This window comes from Halichoerus grypus, chromosome 2 (genome assembly GCF_964656455.1).
Source record: "Halichoerus grypus chromosome 2, mHalGry1.hap1.1, whole genome shotgun sequence".
Lineage (NCBI taxonomy): Eukaryota > Metazoa > Chordata > Mammalia > Carnivora > Phocidae > Halichoerus > Halichoerus grypus.
Genome location: NC_135713.1, coordinates 41,913,339 through 41,937,097, shown reverse-complemented (window position 1 = coordinate 41,937,097; position 23,759 = coordinate 41,913,339). Strand labels below are relative to the sequence as shown.

Here is a 23,759-nt window from a genome sequence, read left to right as displayed (position 1 = left end):
GCCTCCCCCCCAACCCTTGTCACTGCCTGTAGTATTTTGAGGTCCTCCCGTCATGGAGAAGGCTCAAAAGGTACAGCATCATGATAGCTGAACTAAGGCAGCTTATGGGGCAAAGAGTGATGTGACAGATGTTTTAGAAGCCAAGTCAGTGAGCCAGTGTAATGTCACCTGAAATAAATGGAAGTGAAAGAGGGGTCTAGGATGACCCCCAAGGTCTCTGGTTTGCTCAAATGGGCAGAAGGATGCCTTTTCCTGACAGAATGATGGGTAGGGGAGGAGAGTGAGATTGGGAAATAGGGGTAGGAGAATGAGTCCAATGTGGGGTTTGGTAAGTTGAAGTTACCTATGAGACCGGTGGCAATTCCCAGCCCAAAAGGAATTGGAGCTGAAAGATCAAGATTTGGGAGTTGGTGATGAAGTAGCATTTGAAGCTCTGGGTGTGGAGTGAAATCCTGCGGGATAGGGATATAGAACATTTGTTCTTAAACTTCAGTAGGTGAGTTCCTTCCATGGGTAAGGCAAAGACCACCCTCTGAGAAACACTAGTATAGGATAAAATGGCTTTCTAAGTTCAGAAAAAGTTATCCTCCCCAGATATCCTCTAGTCTTCATATTCTCCGTAACATTTTATTATAAAAATTTTCTAACATACAGGAAGGTTGAATGAGTTTTACTGTGAGCAATCCTATATCCACTCACTAGATCCACAATTAACATTTGGCCATATTTGCTTCACCACATATCTGTATTCCTTTATGCATCCATCAATCTATTTTTTATGCATTTCAGAGTAAATTGAAGACATCAGTATACTTCACCTTGAAGCACTTAAGCATTTATATAATTAACCAGAGTTCAATATTTATAGATTTTCTAGGTAAAATTTACATAGATTAAAATGCACAGATCATGAGTATGCTGTTCAAGAATTTTAACATTGTATCCATCTATGTGACCCAAATCTCTGGCAAGATGTGGAGCATTACCATCATTCCAGAAAAATTTCCCCTCTTCTCCCCAGTCAATACCCACCCCCCCACCAATCTCCAGAGGCAACTACTATTCTGATTTTTTCACCATAGCTTAGTTTTACTTATTTTAGAACTTTATATAAATGGAATCATGCATTGTGAACTCTTTGTATTTGACTTCTTTCCAACAACATGATGTTTTGAAGGATCATCCATGATGTTGTATATAATTCCTTTTTTTTGTTGAGTAGCATTCCATGATATTATACCTTCACTTACCTATCAACTTTCTGCTATCATGATTTGAAACTGCTATGGATATCCTTGTACACATTTTTTGGTGAATATATGTTTTTATTTCTCTTGAATAAATAGAGTGGAATTCCTGGATCACAGGGCTGGTGCCTGTTTAGTTTTAAAAGAAACCGTCAGACCTTTTCCCAAAGTGGTGGTACCCTTTTACATTCCCACCAACAAGAGTTCCAGTTGCTCTACAACATACCCAAAATTTGATGTAAAAAGTCTTTCTGGTGGGTGTATCGTAGTAGTTCATTGTGGTTTCAGTTTGCATTTCCATTTTGACAAATAAGTTGAGCACCTTTTCAAGTAGTTGTTGGTTGTTTATATCTCTTTTTTTGTGAAGTGTCTTTTCAGGTATGTTGGCTATTTTTATTGGCTTTCTGTCTTTTTTTTAACTAGTTATAGAAGTTTAAAATATGTATATATATATATATATATATATATATATATATATATATCCTAGATATTAGTCCTCTGTCAGATATATGTTTGCAAATACTTTCTTCGAATCTGCCTATTAAGTTTCCTAATGCGCAGATGATGACCAATTTTCTTGATGGTCAGAGATTTCTCATTTAATGAAGTCCAATTTATTGTCCAGCATACCAAAATTTGTATCAGTTTGCCAAGGCTGCTGTAACAAAGTATCATAAACTGGGTGCCTTAACCAACAGAAATGTAGCGTCTCCTCTTTCTGGAAGTTAGATATCCAAGATCAAGGTGTTGGCAGGGTTGATTCTTTTTAAGGCTGTGAGAATGTGTTCCGGGTCCCTCTCCTAGCTTCTGGTGTTTGCCGGCAAGCTTTGGCATTCCTTGGCTTATAGAAATATCACCCCCGTATCTGCCTTTGTTTCCACATGGTGTTCTCCCTGTGTATATGTCTCTGTTTCCAAATATCCCCTTTTATATCAGGACACCAGTCAGATTGGATTCAAGCTCATCCCAATGACTTCATTTCTTGTTTGTTGAAAAGATATTCCTTTGTTAGGTCTTTTGCATTTCCATATACATTTTAAAATCAGTCTGTCAATGTCTACAAAAACATAGGACCATGATTGGGATTGCATTGGATTTGTAGATCAGTTTGAGAAGAACTGACATCTTGACACTACGGAGTCGTCCAGTTTATGAGCATGGTATATGTCTCCATTGCACCAAGTCTTCTGTAATTTCTCTCAGCAGTATTTTATCCTTTCAGCATACAGGTCTTGCATGACATTTGTTAACTGTTGCTGAGAATTTTGTGATTTGTTCCTATTGTAAATGGAATTTTAAAAAAATGTACTTTCTAATTGTTGCAGCTAATATATAAAAATATAATGATTTTTGTGTATCCACCCTGTATCCTGTGACCTTGCGAATTCAGTTTTTCTAGTCCTTGCTTTATAGATTCTAGCAATAATACCATCTGCAGATAGAGACTATTTTACTTATTCATTCCCAATCTTTACGCCTTTTATTTCTTTTTCTTGCCTTGCTGAACTGGCTGGGACCTTGAATAATATATTAAACAGAACTGGTGAGAGTGGACATCTTTGTCTTGTTCCCAATCTTGGGGGGATACCTTCAGTATTTCAACATTAAGTAGGATATTAGCTATAGATTTTTTTTTTTTTGTAGCTGCCTTTTATCAGACTGAAGAAGCTACCTTCCAAATTCTCTGAGAATTTTCACCATAAAATGGTGTTGAAGTTTGTCAGCACTTTTTTGGCCTCATATGGTTTTCTCTTTCACTATGTTAATGTGGCAAATTACATTGATTGATTTTTTTTAAGTTTTTATTTAAATTCTACTTAGTTAACATATAGTGTAATATTGATTTCTGGAGTAGAATTCAGAGATTTGTCACTTAAAACACCCAGTGCTCATCACAAGTGCCCTCCTTAATACCCATCACCCATCTAGCCCCTCCCCTACCCACCTCCCACCAGCGGCCCTCAGTTTGTTAAGAGTCTATAGTAAAGAGTCTCTTATGGTTTGCTTCCCTCTCTTTTTTTCTTCCCCTTCCCCTATGTTCATCTGTTTTGTTTCTTAAATTCCACATATGAGTGAAATCATATGGTATTTGTCTTTCTATGATACACTGATTTTTAAATGTCAAAGCAACCTTGCATTTCTGGGATAAGCCTAACTTAGTCATAATTTATTTCTTTTTAAAAATTTTTTATTTTATTTTTTCCACTCTTACTGAGATATAATTGGCACATAGCATTGGATTAGCTTAAGGTGTACAATGTGATTTGATACTTGTATGTATAGCAAAATAATTACAAAATAACTAGTTCACATCCATCACCTCACATAGTTACATTTTTCTCTTGTGATGAGAACTTTTAAGATCTATTCTCTTAACAACTTTCGAATATGTCATACAGTTTTGTTGACTATAATCACCATACTGTACATTACATCCCTAGAACTTATTTATCGAACAGCAGGAAATTTGTGCCTTTTGACCACCTTCACCATTTGAAGCCCTATCACCCAACACAGTCGTAATGTATTTTATATATGTATTTATATATCATATATCTTTATATTTATGAATTACATATATATCACTTGGTTTTTTGTGTTTATGAGAAGTATTGATCTTGAATTTTCTGTAACATCTTTGTCAGGTTTCTTCTGGCTTTATCAAATATCTTTGGAAATGTTACCTCTTCCTGTATATTCTGAAAGAGTTTGTGTAACATTGCTATTATTTTTTTCTTAAATATTTGATACAATTCACTGGTGAAGCCATCTGGGCCTGGAGTTTTCTTTGTGGGGATTGTTTTTTCTTTAGTTTTAAAACTTTATTTTGGAATAACTTGAGATTTACAAAAAAGTTGCACAGATGTACAGAGAGTTGTTACTGTTCACCCAGCTTTTCCTAATGTTAACATCTAACATAGCCATGGTATTTTTGTCAAAACTAAGAAATTAACATTCATATAATACTATTAATTAAACAAAGTCTTTATTTGAATTTCACCATTTTTCCCCCTCTGATATCCCTTTCTGTTCCAGAACCCAACACAGTCTACCACATTACCAACGAGTACTGGTAAGCTATTTTGTAGACTGTCTCTCGACTTGAATTTGTCTGATGTTTTCTCATGATTAGCCTGGGCTTATGGATTTGGGGAAAATATCTCAAGGGGCAGTGCCCTTCTTATCATGTTATGTCAGGGATCTGAATATCATTGATGATGTTAACCTTGATCCCTTGATGTCTTCCAGGTTTCTCCTTCATAAATTTACTGTTTTTCCCTTCCTATGTTCTATTTTTTGGAAGCAAGTCAGTAAGACCAATCTACAATCAATAGGATGGGAATTACATTTCATCTCCTGAAGAGGAAGTTTCTACATACATTATTTGGAAGTCTTTTGTGAGGAAGAAGGAAGGTTTGTCTTTTCTCCCCCATTTATTTGTTTGTTCAATGATTTATTTACATCACTGTGAATTCATGGATATTTACTTTATTCTTTGAGTTATAATCTTTTATTCTGTAGATTGTCTTTTCACTGTCTTGATCTTACACTGTTGGTGGGAATGCAAGCTAGTACAGCCACTCTGGTAAACAGTGTGGAGGTTCCTCAAGATGTTAAAAATAGAGCTACCCTATGACCCAGGAATTGCACTACTAGGTATTTACCCCAAAGATACAGACGTAGTGAAAAGAAGGGGCACATGCACCCCAATGTTCATAGCAGCAATGTCCGCAATAGCCAAACTGTGGAAGGAGCTGAGATGCCCTTCAACAGATGAATGGGTAAAGAAGATGTGGTTCATATATACAATGGAATATTACTCAGCCATCAGAAAGGATGAATACCCAACTTTTACATCAACATGGACGGGACTGGAGGGGATTATGCTAAGTGAAATAAGTCAAGCAGAGAAAGACAATTATATGGTTTCACTCATATGTGGAACATAAGGAATAGCGTGGAGGATCACAGGGGAAGGAGGGAAAGCTGAGGGGAAGAAATCAGAGAGGGAGACAAACCATGAGAGACTCTGGACTCCGGGAACCAAACTGAGGGTTACAGAAAGGAGGGAGGTGGGGGGATGGGGTAACCGGGTGATGGGTATTAAGGAGGGCACGTGTTGTGATGAGCACTTGGTGTTATACGCAACTAATGAATTGTTGAACACTATATCAAAAACTAATGATGTACTATATGTTGACTAATTGAACATAATAAAAAAAAGGATCCTTTGATGCATAAAAGTTTTTTTTTAATTTTTTTATTGTTATGTTAATCACCATACATTACATCATTAGTTTTAGATGTAGTGTTCCATGATTCATTGTTTGTGATGCATAAAAGTTTTAAATTTTGTGTGTTCATTTTATGAAGTGTTTCATAGTAGTTGAAAATAATGAGTATTCTCTAATTTGGTGGTGCAAGATTCCACATTTTCCTTTTATTGTATAAATTTCCTATATCCTTACTCTGATGACTGATCAGTAATTCAAAGAACTGTGTTAAATCTTCCACAATGACTATGGGCTTATCATTATGTAAGGATCCTCTTTATCACAATAATGCTTTTTGCCAGGAAGTCTCCTTGTCTGATGTTAATATAACTAGATCACATTTCTTCCGGACAACATCTAACTGCTTTATCCTTTTCCATTTCTTTAGTTTGCCTCCATGTCATATTTTTAGGAGTGCTATTTGTGAAAGGCATAGAGCTGGAATTACTTTTTACCCAAACTGTGAGTATCTTTAAATTGGTGAGTTGTATACATTTACATTTATTATGATAACTGATATATTTAAATGTATTTATACTTTAATTTATGTCCCTTTAATTGCTTCTTTTTCATCCTTCCTGCTGTCTATTGAATTGATTGATCTCTGTGCTCACCATTGCTTCTTAGATTCTATACTTTTTTTCTGGATCCTTCCTAAAGCATGTTCTTTTGTTCTTTCAGGGGTTAGTGGGAAATTCTCATACTACTTATTTGTCTGAAAATGAGTTTATTTTGCTCTCACTTCTTGAAGATATTTTTGTGTTATGGCTGTCATTGTAAATGTCCTTCTTTTGTAGATAATCTAGCTTTTTCATCTGGGTAATTTGTAGGTAATTTAAGCTTTCTTGAAATTTCTCTGTGACTTTGGAGTTCTGCAATTTCAATACAGTGGGTTTTTTTTTTTTAAGATTTTATTTGAGAGAGAGAGAAAGAGAACGTGAGTGCTCCACAAGTCGGGGAGGGGCGGGGGGAGAGGGAGGCGCAGACTCCCTGCTGAGCAGGGAGCCCTCAGGGCTTGAACCCAAGACCCTGAGATTATGATCTGAGCTGAAGGCTGATGCTCAACCGCTCAACCAGCTGAGCCACCGAGGCGCCCCTCAATACAGTGGTTCTTAAGTGTAGATTTAATATCCCTTCTCATGACAGGGTGAGGATGGTGTGAATTTATGTCTTTTATCAAATCTGGAGAAAACCCAGTCATTTTAAAGCATTTTCTGGAATTCCTATCAGTACTGTCAGACACTTCCATTTTATTCTCCATGTCTTTTTTTCTCTCATACTCTCTGTCTTTTCACCTCTCTGTGAAACATTATGGGCACTTCTAGTTCACTAATTCTTTCATCAGGTACGTCTGATCTATTACTGATTTGTCCATTCACTTTTTGAAAGAACGGATTGTTTTGGTAAAATATAACACATGTACAGAACAAATGCATAAAATACGGATGTACAACTAAATTTAATATTCTAGAATGAACACTCATGTAACCGTCACCTGAATCCAGCAACGGAAATTGTCCAGCTTTCCCCAGAAGCCTTTTATCCCTTCACAATCACCAACCTTTCCTTCCTCCCAAAGTTAACCCCATCCCGACTTTCATATGAACACTTCCTTGCAACAGCACACATACATGTTTGTATCCGCCTTCCTTTGCTTGCCGATTTGTGTCTGCGCCCACGCCCAAGGAACCCAGCTCCTCTCCACTCATCCCTGCCATAGCTCATGTCCACTTTCCCAGTGTTCTGGCTGGTCTCAGTCCTTTTCATTTCCATATCACCGGATGATTTCATTTAGGTAAGGAACAGAACAGGCAAAAGCATAGAATTTTCTATGAACAGGCAAAGAATAGGATTTTATATGAAGGGCTCACTAAACCCACAAATTACATGAAAAGTTAATCGCCTGCTTTTTCAGGATCCAAATTTTACTTATTGTTGAATAAAGATGCAAAATACAAAATAGTACATACGGTATGATCCCATTAAACAAAGACATATTTTTGCCCCTATGCACCTTTCCACACTACATATTTATCTAGTCAAATAATTCTAGAATTCTAGAAGGTCCAAACTGTTACTCATGGTTACCTCCAGTATGTGGGGATGAGGCAGAATGCAGGAGGCTGGGAAAGTCTATGAGCATGGGAGATATTATGAGCATGGGAGATGGGCCAGTCTTTCCACATTTTACTTACTTATTTATTTATTTAGATAATAAGCATTCCTTTTTTTTTTTTTTTTTTTAACAACATCAGTGAAAGTCACATCATCAGAAGAAAGAATGCGGATTCGCTTTCGGGTGCAGCAGGCCCTCCTCTCCTGTAGCTGGGGGCAGCCATCACCATCCGGAACACAGCAGAGCCAAGCCAAGGTAGTCCAGATCCTCTCTTCTATGTGTCAGACACTTTCACGGTTGGTTTTCAGCTCATGCAGACATGGTTTTCAATAGCAGCCCCCCAATTCAAAACAACACATCAATGGCAGGCAAGTCTAATAGGCTGCTGGCCCCTCAAGATGGTGTGGGGTGCAGTGAAAGTCCAGAACAAAAGGAAAATGTAACCACTATCCCACACACCCTGGGAACTAGCTGGATTTCTCACCTTCTCATGTCCCCAAGAGAGGGAGTCAGGGAGGAGGCAGAGGGAGGTAATTCCATGTCCATGTCCACAGGGAGCCCTACAGTAATCAGAGGCTCTCCTTCCGGCTTAAGCTTTGCTGACCCCAATGACATCTTGCAGCCAGCTTCTCAAGAACAAGAACGTCTCTTCCAGTCAAGAGCAGTAGCTGCATGAAATCTAATAATGACTGAGGGCTTCTTAAGTATGTGTCCATCACTGTGCTCACAACAGCCCTATCCAGCAGCTTCTGGCCTTGTCCTCATCTTACAGGTGTAGAGACAGAAAAATGACTTGCTCAAGTTCACACAGCCAGCAGTAGCTGTTAGAGCCCAACCCATCCATTCTGACTTCCCAACCTGCACTTTTCACCCCTAAGCCCGAAGGCAGGACACCATGCTTAGATGGTTCCAGAGTGAGTGGGCATTGGTCTGGCCACCCAGTGCAGTGAAAAGGGACAGCCAGTGGAATTAGACATTCTCATTTTGGCTCTGTCCCTGGATAAGCCACTTCCTTTCAGCCTGGATATCCACATCTGTAAAATGGGACAATACCTTTCCCTTAGGGTTGAACTGAAAATAAGAAATAGGATATGTGGAGAATCTACTAGCAGCCCAAGCACCGAGGCACCCAATAAAAAGCAGCCACCACCATCATCATTTTCATTGTCCTCCTCATCACCAGTTGAACTAAGAGGCATTCCTTTCTCTCCTTTTCCTAGTGAGAGGGATATAGCCTTGAATAGCCCTGGTGGAGACTAGGACGAGATTTACCCTGAGGCTTGCACAGGATGGTGAGTGGAAGGAGAAAAGAAAGAAGGGGGCCTTACAGGTACTCCACATTGTACCTGACCTGTAAGGTGCACAGAGGGGTGCCCCTTCATTCCATCCCCATGGCCATCTCCCTAGTCTAGACCTTGTGCCCTGCAGGATTCCTGGCTTCTGGCCTTAGTCCTTGCCACTCTGTGCCCCACATAGCAAGACCCATCACTCCTCAGCTTAAAAACTGCCCCCATCTCCTTAGTAAAGTCCCCCCAGTGCTGGCCCTCACTGACCCCTCTAGCACAGCCCCCTCCTTTTTCCAGAACACACCTCTTCCTGTGCACAATTCCACACTTCGCACATGCTGGTCCACTTGGCAGGAATGCCCTCCCCATCACTCCCTCTGCCCTTGATGGCTCTCAGGCCTCCTCTGGGGTCCCACCCAAAGTCTCTGAGAAGCTTCATGGAATCCCGCCCCAGCCCCAGGGTTAGGGACCCCCTCTTCTGCCTCAAGCCCCCTTTCTTCCTCTGTTGTCAGTCAGTGTGCTGTAGGGAAAAGGAACATGATTTCCTGCTTTACAAATCTGTCTTCCCTACTGTCCTTTGTTCCTCTAGGCCAGGGCCTGGGCATATTTGCCACACACTCTCCCTGGGCTGGCAGGGTGTCTAGCACACAGTAGCTACTTAGCAAATGTTTAGAGCTGCATCTCAGTAAAAGGAAAAACTTTCTAATAATCAGAGTTATCCATAGGTAAATAGGCTGCTAGTGAGCTCCCTGTCAGGGGAGTGTAAGCTAGAGTCCACAGCAGGGAGGAGTGGAGGCATGGACGTGAATTCCCTGGTGGCTTGGATGTCTAAAGACGCAAACCATGAACAAGTTTCACTGGAATCACCTCGGAGTGTTGGTTACTAATAGAAATTCCCCAACTCAGGAGATTTGAATGCTGCAAGTCTGGGGCAGGCCAGAAATTTGTATGCAAAACATCATCCCCAGGAAATTTTGAAACACACCCCATTTGGGGACTACTGAACTTTGTGGGCCTTTGAGGCCATTTGCAATAAGGTTTTGTGTGTGAAGACCCTTCATAAACTGTGAAGTGCCGTCCAGAAGTCTTGACTCCAAGATGTTACCCGAACACCAAGACAGGGGAACTGAATATTCAGGCTGGGGCTACAGCTCCTCGGACTCAGGGAGGTTGCGGACCCAGCCCTGGGCCACTCTATTGAAGCTGGGTCTGAGACGAAGGAGTTCCAAGCCACTGATGAGCTCCGGGACAGAGGGGGTGCCTGCCCTGGGAATGGTCTCTCCCACCAGGGGTCCTCCAAAGGGCACCGGGGTCCTGGGGAGAGAAGAGCAGCAGGAGAGGTGGGCTGTGTGGGAGACCACTGGATGGCAGAGCACTGACATGCGGGTCACCATGTAGAGCCCCCTCCCTGCCTCCCTCTGGGCCTCAGTGTCACCACCTGGACAGCAAGGCTTTGTGTTATCTTTAACAGGTTTCTCCAGCTCTGCCCATCCCCCGATCTGCCTCTAGTGGGGATGGCTTGGTGCTTGGGAATAGGAATGAAATTTTCAAAGCTAGAATTGGCTTGTCCTAGGCAAAACTCTAGGTTCCCCTTAAGTAAGCTCCAGAAGGCAGTGGAGCTGGAATGGGGTTTTTCCTTCCTCTGCTCATCTCTCCTCAGAACAATATACCTGCAGGCCAGAGAGGGGAGAGGGGTTAGAAAGAGCACCAAGAATCAGGAAATGCAAATGATAACAGAGACATGCCACTTCTCACCTGTAAAACTGGTGAAAAGAAATAATTTGATAATGGGGCAAAGTTGGTGAGATGGTGGGGCAAATTTTCACTCAGATACTGCTGGTTGGAGGGTAAATTATGCTGCTACCTTGGACAACTTGCAGGATCTTTTTAATTTAAAAATGTGCAAACTCTGTGAACCAGCAATTGCACCCGTAAGCATAGGGCTTAGGGGAGCACGTGCATGCACACACAAAGACACGGGTATGAGCAGTGAGTGGTGACAAACCAGAAACAGCCCAGATGTCCATTAGCAGAGACCCAGACAAGACAGATGTACTGTATTCGCATGGTGGAAGACCATACAGCCACTTAAAGGGAATGAAAAGATCTGTGTACAATAAGTAGGATAGATTTCAAAACCTCCAAAAGGCAAGCAAGTTACAGAATGAGATACAAAGTATCAAAACGCACACATACACCCCAAACAATGCCATCCACTATAGGACTGGAGTTGCTGGGAGAAAATGATCTGAAAACATACACACCAACCTGACCAGTGTTACCTTTGAGAATTTGGGAAGGGAACTGGGATTGGAGGATGCTGAACAAAGGGCTCTCTCTTTATTTGTAGTTGCCTCTGTGTGTGTGTGTGTGTGTGTCTGTGTGTGTGTGTAAGAGAATATAAGTATGTTATTTTTAAACTATTTATTCATCTTAAGAAAACTTAAAAAGCACCGCTCATGTAGTGTTTTCCTCGAAGCCTGGGAGCAGTGGGAATGAGGGAGGGCTTGCCTCTGGGGTAGAAAGGCAGGCCTCAGGCCAGGGCCTGGGCTCCAGCCAGGAGAACGGGTCTGCCTAGACCACCCCGGCTGTGGCGGCAACAGCCAGGCCCTGCGGGAATAGGCTGGGCAGTTTCCAAGCTGCACAGGCCTCACGATCCAGCCCTTGACTGGAAGCCCAGAGCCCTGGATCCTTAGCACAGCTTGGCCACTAACACTGCGGCTCACCCCCGCTTCGGCATCAGTTGGCTCTTGGGTCTCAACGGGGGCCTGGCCTTAGGGCCCCCTAAGGCCCTCCTCCTGTTGGTAGGAATGTGCTTCGTCCTGTCCTAGCTGTAGCGTGAGATGGATGGGGCCAGCCTGGAAGCCGGCGCTCAGGACTGAATGTCTACCGAGGGTCTGAACTAGCTGGGCGGGTAAGGGCTGAGGGCCCCAGGAGCAGAGAGAACACAGTCTGGCCTGGCGGAAACCCCAGAATGCCTGCCAATGGCTCGTGGCTCCCGTGGTGCCTGTTGGGCACAGTTCTTCCCGTTGGGGCCCTCCCTGGCTATCAGCTGTGTGAGGGAGGTCACCTCTCTTCTGAGCAGTCTCTTCTCAGGGCTGATCGCCCCCGGCTGTCAGACAGTCTCGCATGTGGTCTGAGCAGGTGCCAGAAGAGCTGGACCGTGGCCTCCTCCTGTGGACCCTCGTCTTTCTCACTTAATGCCGCCCAGGCCAGAGGAGCATTTTTCAGAAATCGCATTAGCCTGAGGAAGCCAACTGCAGTTGAAAGGCATCCCCTAGCCCAAGGCCTCCCTCCAGTGCCAGGCTCCTGTCTTGACACCTGTGATTTGTCTTTGGGCCCCTGGGGCAGAACACTAAATTTATCCCTTTCCAGTTCTCTCTATTAGCTTTTCCAACCATTATTTCAGCCTGCAACTAATACTAGTACCAATACTAATACTAATAGCTACTGTTTTTTTTTTTTTTTTTTTTTTTAATTTTTTTATTTATTCATTTGCGAGAGAGACGGAGAGAGAACAAGCAGAGGGAGAGGCAGAGGGAGAGGGAGAAGCAGGCTTCCTGCTGAGCAAGGAGCCCGATGCGGGACTCGATCCCAGGACCCTGGGATCATGACCTGAGCCGAAGGCAGACGCTTAACCATCTGAGCCACCCAGGCGCCCCTAATAGCTACTGTTTATTGAGAGCTTATTACTCACTAGAAACTTTGCCTATGGCTTCTCATGCCATCCTCACAACAGTCTTACAAAGTAGATACTGTAATAGTCTCATTTTACAGATGGGGAAATAGAGGCTCAGGGAGGTTAAGTCACTTGCCCAAGGTCACACAGCGAAGCAAGGAGTCTGCATGTAAGCCCACATTGAGGCCCCATGCTCTAAATAGTACAAGCCACTCCTCTGCGGCTCTCAACATCTGGCGTCCAACGTTTCATTGCCACTCCCCACTTTGATACACCTCAAAGCCATCTCTAGGCCTCTTCCAGACCTTTGAGGAAAGTGAGGAAAAGGCTGAGCTGATCTAGGACTAGTGAGATTGGGGCCCCACCCAGGGAGGAACGTGCGTCAAAGGGATGGCACACAACGGAGGAAACAAGAAACCGGGCTCTGGAGTCAGACAAATGCAGACTTGGATCCCACACCCGCCGCTTCCTTGCTTTGTGACTTTGGGCAGGTTGTTGATGTTCCTGAGTGGGTCCCTTCACTCGCAGAATAGGAAAAACTGTAGCACCTCCCTGCCCTGTTGTGTGGAGAAACCAAGATGTGTGGCACATTCACCCATTCATTCCCTGTGCATTTCTTGAGCACCTACTATGTGCCGAGGCAAGAGTGTGAAAGTGCTCAGATAGAGCTTGGCCTGTGAAGGGCTCAGGAACTGGCGCACGGGCACCTGCACACCCTAGCCATCTCTCCCCAAGCTGCCCCCCGCCCCCGGCCTTACTTGTTGAAATTTCGATACTGGGCCACGCTGGGGGTGTGACTTCTGCCATCCCTCTGGTAGTCCCGGTAGCTGATGAACTCCTGCCAAGGACAGCGGTAGCCCTTGGGGATGGCTGTGTGGTTGAACTTCTCTGGCGGGACACCCTTCAGTGGCTCGGCATAGCCTGGAGATGGAGCAGGGCTCATGGGGGGCAGGCAGATGGGGGAGCAGCTCGGTTCTTTTCTCCCTCAGCTCCCACTCCTGCCCACCCCACAGATATGGTTGGGGGAGGGAAGCCTGGAGCTGGGATGGGGGGTGTGGGGGCAATATAACGCCAGAGTTGTTTCAGCAAAGGGGACCGATCCTTCCCCATCCCTGAAAGCAAGGAGGACTGGAGCAGGGGAATCATGAGTTGGGGCGCAGACTCTGGCTCAGTGTGTGACCTTGGGTGCATTGCTGCACCTCTCTGGGCTTGTGTTAGGTCTGTACTAACATACAGAGAGCATTTCTCTGTTCCAGGAACTGGGATTAGCACCCTATGCTATTAATTCATCCCCCCAATATCCCTGGGATATGGGCACTAAGATTATACACCCCCTTTTTTGGTGGAAGGAGAACCCTGGCCCCTTGCTGCACTGAGCCTCCCTGTGGTCTATTTGCCCACAGGGAGGCTCAGTGCAGCAAGGGGCCAGGGTTCTCCTTCCACCAAAGGGGGTGGGGGACGTAGACTAGACACTCTCTGGGCTCTGGTTCCCGCCCCACAGTGGAGCACGGCCTGGGCTCTGGTCCCCCAGCCCTGGTCCCAGGACCCGGGGAGGCACTCACCTGGTGCCAGGGCACTGGGGCTGCGGGCACGCACTGCGGGGAAGGCTGCAGAATGGGCGTCCTTGGGGCCCTGGGATGAGGCTGGGAAGATGTGGAGCTCAGAGCGGCAGTTCTGCCCCTCAGGGCCATTGGCAACCTGGGCACAGGGGCAGGTGCTCAGAGGCCATGGACTGCCACACAGAGCTGCCTGGCCCCTTCCCCCAGCTTCCCCTCTTGCAGGGGCTCCTGCATACTCACCGTCCCCAGCTCCGCTGTTCCTGTCACCTTCGATCCTGTTACCTTCCCCTTGGCACTTCCATCCACGATCTGTGGGGGCAAATAGACCACAGGGAGGCTCAGTGCAGCAAGGGGCCAGGGTTCTCCTTCCACCAAAAAAGGGGGTGTATAATCTTAGTGCCCATATCCCAGGGATATTGGGGGGATGAATTAATAGCATAGGGTGCTAATCCCAGTTCCTGGAACAGAGAAATGCTCTCTGTATGTTAGTTGCTATTCTAATATTGACCTTGGGCAGATAACCATCCTGAGTCTCAGTTTCCTCATCTATAAAATGAGAGTAGTGTTGATAATTTCTAGCTTATAGGGCTCTATGGGCATTAAATGAGATGATACACATGAAGTGCTTGGCTAGCAAAGGTAGGTGTTTTGTTGTCTTTACTATTCTGCATTCTGCCACATCATCCCCTCTCAGTCACCCCCTTTTTAGTCCAGACATTGAGTGGAGTAGGAGTGGAATGACCCCGAGTTCATTCCAAGTAACTGAAACTGCCTGCTCACTTTTTGAAGCCTGAGGATAAGCCATTCTTGTCTCTACCAGCAGACTGTTTTCTGGCCTTTTCGTTCTTCTAGGGGCAAGAAGAGAGAGTTTTGTGTTTTCTCACTTAGGTCAAGTTCAATGTCTAATCTAAATCCTGCTCACTGCAAAGTCAGCCCAGAGCACTTTTTGTAGGAGCCAGAATCCCTTCACCTACAGCTCGCCGTGCCCATTCCACTTTATGTTTTGTATCTGGGGAGAGATGCCTAAAGAGATACCACTTTTCTAGGATCACAGAGCAAGTCAGGGGCTCAATCTGATGGGAACATCACAGCCTTTCCAGCTGGAGCTGGAGGGACTCCCCAGGGCCAGACGTCCTCATCTGGCTCACTGTTTGGCTTTAGGCTAACCACTGGCCCTCTCTGGGCCTCAATTCCCCTATAAGCACAATGGGACTAACTCACCACTCGTGGGCTGGCTGCAAACTCAAAGGTGAATCTCTGCACCCGGCGCTGTCTCTTCTGGAAGAGGAGGGATCCTCTGTTGTTTCGCAGCGAGAGCTCCTCCATCATCAAGTCCTGGGGCACGCTCAGCTTCTTGCCCAGGTCCAGCAAAGGGACTGCCCAGAGAGGCCAGAGTGAGCTCTTACCGCTAAACCCTCGGGGCCCTCGGGGCTGCCAGCTTCTAAGGGTGCCCGCCTCCGAGCACTCTCCAGGGTGTAGGAGAATGCCGCTTTCTCCCCACAGCTGCTGACACTGGGTGTCACCATTCTGTGGGATCTTTGTCTACCTGGTGGGCAGAAATGACACCTCCACCTAATTTGCATGTGTTTGTCACTCAGTGAAATTGAACTCCATTTCAGATGTTCTTTGGCCATTTGTATTTATTCCATGAATTTCCTCTGCAGTTCTTTGCCCATAGCGGTAGGAGTCGTGAGAAATGGTCAGATTCTAGATTAATCTTCTAACAGTGAGCCATGGGTGTGAGCTCTGCCACGGGAGGAGGGGAGGTTTTTGGCCTGAGCCACTCTGTCCTCATCCTGGGAGCAGCCACTCACTGAGATAGGAAGGGCAGGAGGAGGTTGAGATGGGAAAGATCAGGAGCTCAGTGTTAGACATGTGTTCTTTCCATTTTAAAATAGCCTTTTCTTATAAAAATAGCATATATATATATATATATATATGTGCACTGAAGGAATTTAGAAAATACAGATATAAGGGGAAAAGAGAAAAATACCATTTGTATCTCCCAGAGTTTGCTACTTTTAACACCTTAGTGTATATCCGTTCATATCCTTTTCAAAGACTATATATTCATGTATGAGGGGCGCCTGGGTGGCTCAGTCAGTTAAGTGTCTGACTCCTGATTTCAGCTCAGGTCATGATCTCAGCGTCCTGGGGTTGAGCCCCACCTGGGATCCACGCACACCTGGGAGTCTGCTGGAGGATTCTCCCTCTCCCCCTCCCCCTGCTCATGTGCTCGCTCGCTCTCTCTCTTCTAAAATAAAATAAATCTTATAAGAAAAAGACTATATATTCATGTAAGAGTTTTCAGCCAAAACAAAGTCATAGTTAATACATGCTTTGTAACTTGCTTTTTATCAGTTAAAGATCTCCACCTGTGCAAGTGGACACATTTTTGTTTTGTTTTGTTTTATTCAATGCCTAATCCATATTCAAATTCCCCTAATTGCCTGCAGAACTGGGCATACAAGGTTTGAAGAGCCTTGCAGATGTCCAAGTAGAGAAGCTGAGAAGGAGAGAGCCAGATATGGGAGCCTAGTGCTCATGGGAGAAACTGACCTGAGGTGAAAGTTGGGGCATCGTGAGCTGACAAATGGTATTTGTTGTTGTTTGATGAAGACCATTACATTTCTTTCTTTTTTCAGAGTTAGGACTCATCGTGATAGCCACATAGAGGGTTTCCAGGGCTGATGGCTGTCCTTAATAGTTTGGAGCCTATCCATATCCTTTGTGTTCCCCCACTGGCAAAACACCCACTTTGACACACTTCCCAACAAGGAGAGGTTTTGGGAGGAAAGGGGTGACGGAGGGGTGAGGACACCAGTAGGAAAAGGATAAGTATGGACAGCATGGCCAGAGTTGTCCACCTCTAAAATCGGATACACGGAGGTTCATGTTCCAGCTCTATAAATGGTGTTTAGAGTTGGGAGGCTGGGTAAGATCACCAGGGGTGTGAGGGGGAAAGAGATCCGAAGGCTGAGCTCAGGACTGGCTGCTGGCATCCAGACCGAGGAGGTGAGGAACCAGCCACGGAGCCTGGGAAGGGGTGCCCCGTGAGGCAGGAGGAAAGCCAAAGCGTGGTGCCCTGGAAACCAAGGGATAACAGCGTTTCGGGGAAGATGGAGTGCTCACAGAGCCGAAAACTGACCATCCTCTTTAGTGTCGGGGCATTGTTATTGGTCATCTTCATAAAAGTAGTTTCTATGGAGTGTTTGGGTGTGAAAACTGTATTGGAAAGTGTTAAGAGAAAATGGACAGAGGAGCATTTTAACCACACCTTGAGGAAGCAGTGAACCAAATTGAGAATGTGAGATATTTTATAGGGCACCTGGCCTGGGTTCTTCAAAGGAGGGAATGACCTGGAAAAAAAAAACGATAGGGCAGGGCAGGAGTGGGGCTTATAGATTCAGGGAGATTGAAGAGCCGTGGCCACCAGATAAACAGTGGTCCTTCTTGGAGCCTCATTAACACAAACTAGAAAATTGGAGAAAGTTGACTGTGGGACTGGTCATTAGGTGGTATTAAATCAAAGTTGCTAATTTTGTTCAGTGTGCTACTGTCTTTGTGGCGTGTAAGGAAATGTCTTCTTTGTTATTTTTGGTGCATCCTGAAGTATGGAGGGGATGAAATGACACGCTCTTTGGGTTTTGCTTTGGACTCCAGGAACAAAAGGAGGGCCATGAGGATTTGCACTCCCTATTTTTGTGTGTTTGGAAGTGAGCTTCATAAAATGTTAGAGAGAGAGAGGAGGTGATAAGAGAGAGAGAGAAAGCTATAGACAATAGCTTTGAGGAGTTGTGCTCCATAGGACCGAGGCAGCAGGAGAAACAGGAGGTGTTTGTTTTTAAAAGGGAGAAATAAAAGCATGTTTTTTAGCTGACGGGAAATTTTGACAATACAGTAGAGAGGGAAGACTGCCTGGAAGAATGTCCTTGAGCAGGACAGAGGGGAGGGGAGGGGAGGGTGTGGACCGGAAGAGGTCATCCTCCACACGGGGAATGCAGACACAGATGCGAGCACAGGGCCAGGTATGGAGGAGGGAGCTGGCAGAGGTGCTCTTTTGGTTCCTTCACTCTCCTCAGTGCAATAGGAAGCAAGGTCATCAGCTGAGAAGGAGGACAGGGGAGGAGGCATCGGGAGTTTGGGGCCAGAGTTTGCCACCATCGTCTAAGCGAGTCCTATGGGACAGGGAGATGGACGGGGCTGCCAGGCAGCATCAGCGGACCACGCAGGTGCTGTGATTCATTCCACTCAATGGAATCCAAACAGGCTTTTAAAAAAGGAGGTTGATGGTTTTTTAATTCTTTCAGCAAATATAGAGAGAAGACCTCCTACATGTTAGGAATAGAAAGAGATCCATTGTAGGTTAAGAGGGGAAAAAAGTAAGTTTCAGAAGAATCTGTATTCTAAGATCCCACTCATTTATTTAAAAAAGTAAGTACTATATGTTTATGCATGCATTGAAAAATCTGCACGGAGGCATGCCGAATATCAGTAGTGACTATAGGACGTAGGAAGAGGAGGGCTGGAAATTGCACTGTTCTTTTTTAACAAGAAAAGGTACTGCATACTAAAAGCATGAAAGACCATCTATATCTAAATACATAATAAAAAGTCCCCTGGATCATATTATCAAATACTACCAGATGGGGACGCCTGAGTGGCTCAGTCGGTTAAGCATCTGCCTTCGGCTCAGGTCATGATCCCAGGGTCCTGGGATTGAGTCCCACATCGGGCTCCTTGCTCAGCAAGGAGCCTGCTTCTCCCTCTGCCTGCCTCTGTCTCTCTCTCTCTGATAAATAAATAAAATCTTAAAAAAAAAAAAAAATACTACCAGATGAATTGAGCTCAATATTTTAAAAAAAGTTATAGATAAAATCTATTTGATGAAACGGTTCTATTTCTAGGCATTCTTTCTTAGGGAGAAAAGTTGAATAAACATGCCTGAAGACAGACATACAAGGATGTTGATTGCACTGAGGTTTCAGATTGTGAAAACCGGGCATCCGTGTTTTGGGGGCGCTGCGCAGATGCCCTTCATCAGTGGCTCAGGGTCACAACTGCCCCCCTTCTGCAGAGGGTTGCCCTGCTGAGCAGAAGCGTTCATGGCCTCCTCGCTGAAGACAGGGTGAATTTTGTGGAGCCATTCGTGCTCTGGAGCTCCCACGGGATCAGACTGAACCTGGGCTAACAGCTGAGCCCACATCCTTGCTTAGCAATTTCCCCTGCCCTATCCTGCTTCCGTCATTTCCCTCTTCCTGAGGGCGTGACCTCAATCAGTCACTTGTGTGAGAATCCTCAGCTCTGCTCCTAACGGTCCAACCTGAGATGAACCTTCCTGACCACCAATATGGTGTGTGTGTGTATCAATATACTTAATATATTACATGCTGGGGGAGCAGGGGGAGGGGGCGGAGAGATACATCATACCAGGATGGAAAGAAGTCTGTGGTAGGCTGCTAAATGAAAAAAAAAAGCAAGCTGAAGAACACAGCGTAGAGTACTTAGCCCACATATATATGGGTTTTTATAAATATGTTTATATATGAACGGAAGATGACTTTACACAAATATGTTAACAGTGGTTATCTCCAGATGGTCCCATTATGAGGAACTTTCACTTTCAAAGTCATTCATGTCTGTTTTGTCTGAATATCTTATAAAAGGGATGTATTATTTGTACAACTGTGTAGTAAAGGAGTAGCTCTGGAGACAAAGAGATCTGGAGTCCAATCTCAGCTCTACCAACAATTAGCTATGTGACCACCTAGCTCCTCTGAACCTCGGCTTTCTCGTCAGCAAAACAGGGGCAACAATATCTAACTTAGAGAGTTGTTGTGAGGGTTATATAACATAAAGCACAGAAGCTCTTAGCACAGGATCTGACACCAATTAAGTACATAATAATGGTGTTTGTATTATTATTACAGTGGCTGTCTTTTCATGGTAAGACCATGAGAGTTTTTTTCTTTCTACTTTTCTTTAGCTTCAAAACTGTCTTGAGTTAATGTCCTAGCAACAGCCAACAATTTATGCATTTCCAGTCTGGCATAAATGATATGTGCCCACATTTGGGGGACTGTAATTAATTAATTACTTAGCCAAGGGAAAAGAGAATGCATTGCCTGGTTCTTCTAGTTAGAGCATCAATACCTCACAAAGTTGTTGTATGTTAGCACCCAAAATCATGAAATTAAAAAAAAAAAAGAAACTTGACACCCACAAAAGGCGGCAAGAACACACAAAATAGGTTAGGACCACTCCCATATAAAGTCATACAAGAGGATAAAATACTTAGAAGCTGCATGGGGCAAAACCTCAGTGGTGTCCTTACGGGACGGTTTGTCAGAGCTCGGGTCATGGTCCATGTGCTCCAGAATCCCCCGGGCACTTGTCTCAAAGGCACATGTCCGGCCCCCTCTCCAGGTGCACTGAATCAGGATCCTGAGGGTGGAAGCTGGGAATCTGCATTTTTAGCCAACAGCACCTCTCACTATCATTTGCACTATAGGATGAGAGCCCTGACCTAGTTGAATTTGTTTTTAAAATACTTGAAATCCCCATTTCAAGCCTGGGTGGCTCAGTCAGTTAAGCGTCTGCCTTCAGCTCAGGTCATAATCTCGAGGTCCTGGGATCGAGCCCCGCATCGGGCTCCACACTCAGTGGGGAGTCTGCTTCTCCCTCTCCCTCTGTGTGCACACTTGTTCTATCACCCTCTCAAATAAATAAATAACATCTTTTTTAAAAATAAAATACTTGCAATGCTCTGAAGTAGGCCAAATTAACAGACTCCAAAATTATGCCGAGAGTTCTGGAGGAGGTCTTATATGGTGATAAACATGTATTTTAGCTGATTTCTTCATTGGGTGAGCCTACTTTTAAGTGAAATGGTCTGAGTCACACTGGGGAGTCTGCTCTGGCCAGCCTGTCCCCACTCCCCCCTGACAATTGTCTCCTGCCACGGGGGCTCTGGGAGACCCACAGTGACAGGAAGCAAGGACAAGTGTGGGGGGAGCTTGGGGCCACAGTTAGGGCTGGAACTGGGATCAGAGCCCTCAGTATTCAATCTGGGGCTGAGGTAAGGACTTAGTTAGGCCCAGGGCCCAGTGTAAGGCATTCCTCTCAGCCTCTGGGTGTGTGGGCATCAGGGCAAGGCCCCTCGCAATCCTTTGGGAAGTGACCCAACCCAAGTGGCAGATTCCACAATGCTCCCTCAGGGCTGGCCTGGAACTCACACCTGTTTGCCCAGGCCTCAGGCCAACAGGCCCGAGTGGCTACACTTTGGGACCAGGAAAGGATGGGGTCTGAGGACCGCACAAGGGCTGAGTCCACCTTACCTGGTCCAGTGAGGTCCCCCATGGCAGCCATCACTGGCCCCTTCTGCTCCTTAGGGATCATCCTGTGGAAGAGAGATGCCTGCAAATAGCCAGCCGCCCTTCATCCCTCCCCAGATGTCCTCCCAGTCCCTGGTCCACCCAGCCTCAGCCCTGAACTGCCTTGGCCCACCCCAGTCTCAAGGAAGGGCTCTGAGCTGGACAGGGCTTTGGGGTCTCTTTGTACAGAGGAGGAGACTGAGGTCCAGGGAAGGCAAGGGAGGTGCTAGAAGCCACACAAATCTGCTTCCCATGTTGCCAGGGAGGCACTCTTTCTTCAGGGGGCAATCTCTGGGACACGAGGGGTAAGAGGGGTGGGGGTCTCAGACGACTGTCATCTGCTCACGCAGATGAACTCTAATCAGAGGCTGAAGGAGGTTTAAGTCAGGGAGAGGGGGATATGGATGGGTTGTTAGTCTGGGGCTACACTGGGTTCTACAAGGCTGATCCTGTCCTTCTGTCCCCAGTACTTGGCTCTGAGGCTTGAGGGCACAGGCTGGTCCAAGGAAGCCGAGAGACCCATCACCCCCTTCCCTATGCCCCATTCCTCAGCTGACTTGCAGGGTGCTCTCCTTCACCCTTCTCTACCTCCCCTTTTATCCCCCCTCCCCATTTGCACCTCATGGCACTTTCCAGCGATCTTGGAAGAGATTTACAAACAAAATGAGGTCCAGAGCCCCAGAGAATCCCTGTAGGTTCCAAATCCAGATTCCCTAACTTGCCCCCAGGAGAGAAGGCAGAGCTCTTGAGTCTCCTTACAGACTACCCCTGTGTTTTGCTTCCAGGTTTTCCTACACTCCTTCCTTTAGAAAAAAAGTCCACCTCCATCTATACCCCACACCCACACATGGCCCTGCGTCAGTGGGCACTGAGTTGGGCAACCTGGAGTCTAATCCATGTCCTTGACTTCCTCTGTAACTGTGAGCAAGTAGCTCTCCTGCTTTGTGCCTCAATTCCTCTTATGTGTCTCTGTTACATAAGGAGGTTGGGCCAGATCATGGGATCCACAGATGGGCTTCAGGGCATCCACAATCCCCCACCCGGCAAACCGTATCAGATCTGAGCATGTCTGCTCGCATTTGGGATGAGGGCCATGAGTTGACGGAGAATGCTCCAACTGTGACCACTCAGGAGTCCACAATGCATGGGTCTGTTTCTTGATAAACACTCCCCTTACAGACATTTACAGACATTGGGAAGGGCTCTCATCTTACAGACAGGGGCCCTGCTTCCCTCTGCAGCCTAAAGACCTTGAAATCCTATGCAGAGCCATTACCTCTGCCCACCTTGAATCCCAGCCACCCCTCCCCATTTAACCGAGAGTGACCTAGAGCTTAGAATCCCTCCCATCCCAAACCAGGCACCTGGCTTCCTTGAGGCCCCATGCTCCCCAGACCCTTGGCAGGGCCCTTCCTCTGCTTGGGGGCTGGGGCTCTGGCTGCTGGCTCATCTCCTCTGCCCACACCCCATAGCTCCTCAAGCTCCCCTAGGATCCTGGTACCTGAGTGGCAGGACCACAGTGTGCAGGAGGGAATGTCAGACCCTCAAAATTAACACCTCTGTCGGGAAGCTGAGAGCTGGGTAGTCGTGTAGGTGCTAGTGGTCCTTGGTCCAGTCTGAGCGGGTGCGTCCTTGCAGCCAGCTCTGGCCTCAGCTGACAAGAATCAAGAATCTTTCCTGCTTTGTCGTGGCTCACAGCCTTATTTCGGGCTGCAACAGGATCCAGGGACAGATGCTAAAAGCACCAGGCCCCAGGGAAGACAGGTGCCCCGGCAGCAGGCCCTTGCAGACAGAAGGGCTTTCTCGCGCGCGCGCGTGCGCGCGCGCGCGCGCGCGCGCACACACACACACACACACACACACACACACACACACACGAGTCACCTGGAAATGCCGAGAGTCAGTTGCCAGTCACTTGAGCTTGCTGATTGTATCCTTAGTGCCTAGAATGGGGCCTGATAGGAATTCAATAGATATTTGTTGAATGAATGAATGGATGGATGCATGAATCAGTGAATTTTCCCCTGATATCCTTGCTTGACTTATTCATTTCTTCTTTCCTCTTTTCTTTCCTGCCTTTCTTCCTTCTGCTCCCTCTCTCCCTCCCTCCCTCCACCTTCTCACACCGTCTGAGTCTCTATGGACAGAAGATAAATAAGGCAGGGCTCTGTCCTCAAGGAGCTCAGCCAGGCCCAAGTCAGACCCGTAAATAAGCCTTTGCGATG

At 45.8% G+C, this 23,759-nt stretch overlaps 1 protein-coding gene and 1 long non-coding RNA gene across 2 annotated transcripts; one reads left to right on the top strand and one right to left on the bottom strand.

Moving 5' to 3' along the window:
* Positions 1-4,333: 4,333 nt before the first annotated feature.
* LOC118549283 (uncharacterized) lies at positions 4,334-7,892 on the top strand. Its single transcript, XR_004924016.2, has 3 exons — positions 4,334-4,661; positions 5,910-5,983; positions 7,777-7,892. It is a non-coding gene; the product is annotated as an uncharacterized LOC118549283 (long non-coding RNA).
* Positions 7,893-10,068: 2,176 nt separating this feature from the next.
* On the bottom strand, positions 10,069-23,312 carry MYOZ3 (myozenin 3). The gene is made up of 7 exons (XM_036113559.2): positions 23,036-23,312; positions 21,499-21,560; positions 15,383-15,537; positions 14,402-14,470; positions 14,165-14,300; positions 13,361-13,523; positions 10,069-10,237 (listed from the first exon to the last, which is right to left on the bottom strand). The coding sequence occupies exons 2-7, from the start codon at positions 21,557-21,559 to the stop codon at positions 10,069-10,071; spliced, it is 753 nt and encodes a 250-aa protein (XP_035969452.1). The 5' UTR covers position 21,560; positions 23,036-23,312.
* Positions 23,313-23,759: the final 447 nt, after the last annotated feature.